Source organism: Cebus imitator, unplaced genomic scaffold, assembly GCF_001604975.1.
Source record: "Cebus imitator isolate Cc_AM_T3 unplaced genomic scaffold, Cebus_imitator-1.0 Scaffold385, whole genome shotgun sequence".
In the NCBI taxonomy this organism is placed as follows: domain Eukaryota; kingdom Metazoa; phylum Chordata; class Mammalia; order Primates; family Cebidae; genus Cebus; species Cebus imitator.
This window is the reverse complement of record NW_016107700.1, coordinates 814924-821099: the sequence shown is the minus strand read 5'-3', so window position 1 is coordinate 821099 and position 6176 is coordinate 814924. Positions and strand designations below refer to the sequence as shown.

At 39.7% G+C, this 6176-nt stretch overlaps 1 protein-coding gene across 2 annotated transcripts in view; it reads left to right on the top strand.

Annotated features, from left to right (window-relative positions):
- The window catches only part of YARS2 (tyrosyl-tRNA synthetase 2), a 26708-nt gene that overhangs the window by 3477 nt on the left and 17055 nt on the right, over window positions 1-6176 (top strand). For both annotated transcript variants that reach the window (XR_005196778.1, XM_017507926.2), the window contains exons 3-4: window positions 3452-3607; window positions 3920-4090. Coding sequence is in view for 1 of the 2 variants with exons in the window: in XM_017507926.2 (XP_017363415.1) it covers window positions 3452-3607; window positions 3920-4090 (327 nt within the window). In the remaining variant the exon portion in view is untranslated. The remainder of the gene's footprint in view (window positions 1-3451; window positions 3608-3919; window positions 4091-6176) is intronic.

Here is a 6176-nt window from a genome sequence, read left to right as displayed (position 1 = left end):
CGATCTTGGCTCCTTTCAACCTCCACCTCCTGGGTTCAAGCAATTCTCTTGTGTAGCTGGGACTATAGGAATACACCACCACGTCTGGCTAATTTTTGTATTTTTGTAGAGACAGGGTTTCACCATGTTTGCCAGGCTGGTTTCAAACTCCTGACTTCAAGTGAGCCACCTGCCTCAGCCTCCCAAAGTGCTAGAATTACAGGCTTGAGTTTCCGCCCCTGGCCTAGAGAATTGATAAGCTTTTTGAAAATTGCATTTTCTCTCTGGTTCTGGTGTATAGAAATACAATTGCTTTATATATATTACCTTTAAATCTAGCAACTCTGACAAACTCATTAATTCTAATAATGACCTTTAGGTTTAAAGGTACATGTTTAAATGTAAAGTTAGGAGACCAGTGGCACAGATTAGAGAATCTAGACACATCCTAGCATATATGGTCTCCTTATCTCTAACAAAGGTGGCATTGCAGTTAGGGAAGACAGTCTTCAGTGAATATTGCTCCATTAGTTAGATGTTGTTGTGGGTGAAAAAAATGAAACTTAACCTTACATAGTACACAAAAGTCAATTCCAGGTAGATTATAGACCTAAATCTAAAATAAAAGACAAAACAATAAAGCTTTTAGATAAATAGGAAAATGCCTTTATGACTTTAAGATAGGGAAAGATTCTTAAACAGGACACAAAAGGAAGGGATCGCTAAATTAGGCTAAATTAAAAATAAGATCTGTTCATTATATGTCACTTAAGAGTGGGAGAAGATATTTTCAATACATTTATCTAAATGATAGATAAAGGGCTTGTATTCAAATTAATATAAAGGATTTCTTATTTCACATTGCACGCCTGTATCAAAACATCTCATGTATCCCATAAATATATACACCTGTATACCCACAAAAAAAATTTTAAATAATTTTAAAAATTAAAAAATGAAAAACTATGTAAATACTATATTAAACATGTTTAATACTAAAAATTTATCTAAGCCTGTGAGAAAAAGACAGCCCAGTAGAACAATGAAAAGAGGCTTGAATAGGTACTTCACAAAGATCCTATCCAAAGGCCAAAAACATAGAAGAAGGTGCTTAACCTTCACACTGAGAAGAAAAACATAAGATAAAGGCACAATGAGATACCATTATGCACCCTCCATAATGGCTAAACAAAAGAGTTGGCAGAACCAAGTGTTGACAAGAATGTTCCAAGGTGGTGGGAGAATAAACACATAGAAGCACTTTGGAAAAACATTTGGCAGTACCTACTAAAGCTAAATATGCACGTACCCTGTGATCCACCAGTTCCTCTTCTGGGCATGTTCCCAATAGAAATTAATGCACATGTGCACCAGGAGAGGTATATGAGGCTATTCAGAGCAGCATTAATAGCAATTGTCTAAAAGTAGAAACAGCACAGAAGTCCGCAGTTGTAAGTAAACACATTGTAGGATATTCATAGCATGGAATGCTGTACATGCAGCTTCATGGATGAATATCCTAAACATACTGCGCCAGACAATAAATTCTGTATGATTCCTTTTATATAAAGTCTTAAAGACAGGCAGAATTAACTGATGCTCTTAAGGGAGGCATACTGAGATTGTTAAAGGTATCAAGAAAAACAAGGAAGTGATTACTATGAAAGGCAAAATAGTGATTAACTTGGAAGGTTGTGTGATACGTTTGCTTGTTCTTGGGTAGGGGCAATACTGTATTTATTTCTTTTTTTTTTTTTTTTTTTTTTTTTTTTGAGGCACAGTCTCACTCTGTCACCCAGGTTGGAGTGCAGCGGGTGCAATCTCGGCTCACTACAACCTCTACCTTCCAGATTCAAGCGATTCTTCTCCCTCAGCCTCCCAGGTAGCTGGGATTACAGGTGCACGCCACCATGCCCAGCTAATTTTTGTGTTTTTAGTAGAGACGGGGCTTCACCATTTTGGTCAGTCTGGTTTTGAACTTCTGACCTCGTGATCTGCCCGCCTCGGCATCCCAAAGTGTTGGGATTACAGGCATGAGCCACCACACCCAGCCAATACTGTATTTCTTAACCATGGTGATTGTTACATAGAAGTTTTATGATTCATTAAGCTGTATCTTTGTGTGTTATGTATTTTTTTCCAAAGGTTAAAAAAGAGAATACATATAGGATGATATTATAGTCACGTACCGCTTAACAATAGGGATACATTCTCAGGAATGCATTGTTAGGTGATTTGATCATTGCAAATATCATAGAGTGTCTCTACGCAAACATAGATGGCATAGCCTACTACACACCTAAGCTATACAGTGTACCCTATTGCTCCTAGGGTACAAATGTGTACAGCACATTACTGCACTAAATACTGGAGGCAGTGTTAATGCGAGGGTATTTGTATATGTAAACATAGAAAAGGTACAATAAAATATGGTATTATAATCTCCTGGACCACTGTTGGATGGTACCAGTTCGTGGCCTGTTAGGAACAGGGCTGCACAGCAGGAGCCAAGTGACAGACGAGAGAGCATTACCACCTGGGTCATCCCCAGTCAGATCAGCAGCGGCATTAGATTCTCGTAGGAGCACCAACCCTATTGTGAACTGCACATGCAGGAGATCTAGGTTGCACACTCCTTATGAGGATCTAACTAATGCCTGATGATCTGAGGGCAAACAGTTTCATTCTGAAACCACCTCCCCTCCCCACCATCCCCTGGTGCCTAAAAGGTTGAGGACTGCTGGTGTATGCAGTCCGTCATTGACAGAAACCATTATGCAAAGCATGATGATTTACAGTTTTTAAATTACACAGTACTTTTTTTTTATGGCCACATGCATATAAAAGTATAAAAACATGCTTGAGAAGGAATGCAGCACGTAAACTTAGATTTATGGTTATCTCTGGTGGCAAGGAAGGGAATGCAATTGGACTGGGGCCTTCATCTATGCCTATTTTGTTCCTTTTAAAAAGGAAAGTTGAGGCTGGGTGTGGTGGCTCATGCCTGTAACCCCATACACTTTGGGAGGCTGAGACAAGAGGATCGCTTGAGCACAGGAGTTTGAGACCAGCCTGGGCAACATGGGAAACCCTATCTTTACCAAAAAATTACAAAATTAGCCAGGCATGGTGGCACAAGCCGGTGGTCCCGGCTACTCAAGAGGCTGAGGTGGTAGAATTGCTTGAGCCCAGGAGTTTGAGGTTGCAGTGTGCCATGATCATGCCACTGCACTCCAGCCTGGGCAACAGCAAGACCCTATCTCAAAAAAATAATTAATAAATTGAAAACAAAAATGCCAGAATAGTAACATCTTAAATCTGGGTGAAGTGTGCATAGGGCCTGCTATGTTCAGTACATTTCTGCATGTGTGTTTCATATTTAAAAATAAGGATAACCTGAAAGGGTAAGGGAGCTGGAGATAAAAATTAGGTGTGTGATATAAGTGTTACACTTTATTTTTTTTTCCCGAAGGTACCTGAAGCTGTTCACTTTTCTGCCCCTTCCAGAAATTGATCATATCATGCAGCTGCATGTCAAAGAGCCAGAATGGCGGGGTCCTCAGAAACGACTGGCAGCAGAAGTAACAAAGCTTGTTCATGGACGAGAAGGACTGGACTCTGCTAAAAGGTAGTTATTTAGAATAATTAACACTTGATGGTTATTTAATGGCTGGACATGAGGAAAGTAGGAGGTATGCTGTTTTAGGGTTGTCTTGTCATTTATCACTGACAAGCATTGTCAGTATTTGACTTAGTGATTTAAGATAGCCTGTTTATTGGAAAGAAGGATTACCTTGAATTAAGTTTATGAATCATACCAGATAGATGTTTTAAAAGCTTATAGTCTAGAACTTGGACACTCTGTAATTGGTTAATGGGTATTAGAACCTGTATTTGAATAAGCAGTTACCTGATATGGCTCTTAAAATGTTTTTTTCAGATGTACACAAGCCCTTTATCACAGTAGCATAGATGCACTGGAGGACATGTCTGATCAAGAGTTAAAAGAGTTGTTTAAAGAAGCTCCATTTTCTGAATTAGTTCTTGATCCTGGAACAAGTGTTCTAGATACCTGCCGCAAAGCAAATGCCATTCCAGATGGTCCCCGAGGGTAAGATTATTTAACTTTTAGATTTACACTTAATTCACCATTAAATGTTGCAGTTCACAGCATGTGTTCCCAGAGAGGTTGTTTGCCTGATCATGCTTTAGTGGCATCTCCTCCTTAAAGGGGTTAGATTAGTCCAAGAATAAAGTATAACCTGAGAGTACTTATTGTTGAAAATACCTTACACTTTCTGTAAAACTGCAATACTCCTGTAGTTTCTTGTTAAGTATAACCCAGTCAGTCTTTCCTCCAACACTGCAAAAGTGCATTTGAGGGACACGTTTAGTAAATACACTGGCATCAGCGTACGGCTTAGGGATATGGTCACAATTTTAGAGGGTCGCAGAAACGGAGGCTGTATGTAGACAGATTAACACAGCCCCTCTCATACTCAGTCTGTATCCTCTTTATTTTCAGAAATGGAAAAGGTCACCTAAACTATCTACAGTAGTAGTTGAATTTCTGAAAATGAAATGAGCATATAATGGCTAAAACCTCAAGTACTTTTGTACCAACCTAGTAACTTTGTAAGACTATTGTAAACTATATAATAATCCCCTTGAGAATTGCATTTTTCTATTCAGGAATTGAATAGAATATTTTAATTCCTCAGTTATGAGGTATTAAGGGATAAATAAGGTGTTCCACAAAAAACCATTCAGCCTATAATTGATGCTTACCCATTTTAAAATGAACATCAAGGTGGAAGGAAAAGTGCTCGGTAGCCAGAAATCCCCAGGTGCCTCTTTTACAGGAGTTCACCCATAAGTCAAATGGTTATCAGCCCGTGGCAATGATTATGAATGACATTTGTTACATTATGGTTGCTGTTCTCTTTCAATTTTCTTGGATTATTTGCCTCTGTCCTAAAGAGTCCTAGACTCTTCTGCCTAAAGAAAGCACCCGTTATTGGCTGGACGCAGTGGCTCATGCCTGTATTCCCAGCACTAGGTGGGCGGATCATGAGGTCAGGAAATCGAGATTATCCTGGCCAACAGGGTGAAACCCTGTCTATACTAAAATACAAAAAATAATAATAATAATAAGGTGTGGTGACACGTGCCTGTAGTCCGAGCTACTCAGGAGGCTGAGGCAGGGGAGTCACTTGAACCCTAGAGGTGGAGGCTGCAGTGAGCCGAGATCATGCCACTCTACTCCAGCCTGGTGACAGAGCAAGACTCCGTCTCAAAAAAATAAATAAATAAAAACACCCATTATCTCCCTTTGCATCACCTGCCATTCCACCTTAGTGATTCCCTCATCTGCTGGTTTAATACACAGTGAATTTGAGGATGGTGTCATATACTTCCCTAATATAACCACTGAGACAAAGAACTTTCCTCACTGTGAAAGTAGATTTTATTTTCTTCTGAACTTTACCACAGTGTATTGGCCAATACTGGAAGCTTTACCACTGCTGGATACCACATCTGATTTAGCCAGGGTTTTAAGTAATGCTGATTATATATTTTTATAGCGTTGGTGCATTTAAACAAAACATAGAACATGATCTGGAAACTAGCAGTCTAAAATAATACTTCCTAGAAAAAAGGAATCTGTCCTTAAGTGGAAAATCTTTTTTTTTTAAGACCTTTTTTTTTAATTGCATTTTAGGTTTGGGGGTACATGTGAAGAACGTGCAAGATTGTTGCATAGGTACACACGTGGCAGTGTGATTTGCTGCATTTCTCCCCATCACCTATATATCTGGCATTTCTCCCCATGCTGTCTCTCCCCAACTCCCCACCCCCCACTGTCCCTCCCCTATTTCCCTCCGACCCCAGTGTGTAGTGCTCCCCTCCCTGTGTCCATGTGTTCTCGTTGTTCAACACCCGCCTATGAGTGAGAACATGCGGTGTTTTATTTTCTGTTCTTGTGTCAGTTTGCTAAGAATGATGGTTTCCAGGTTCATCCATGTTCCTACAAAGGACATGAACTCATTGTTTTTTGATGGCTGCATAATATTCCATGGTGTATATGTGCCACATTTTCCCTGTCTAATCTATCATCGATGGGCATTTGGGTTGGTTCCAGGTCTTTGCTATTGTAAACTGTGCTGCAGTGAACATTCGTGTGCACGTGTCCTTAT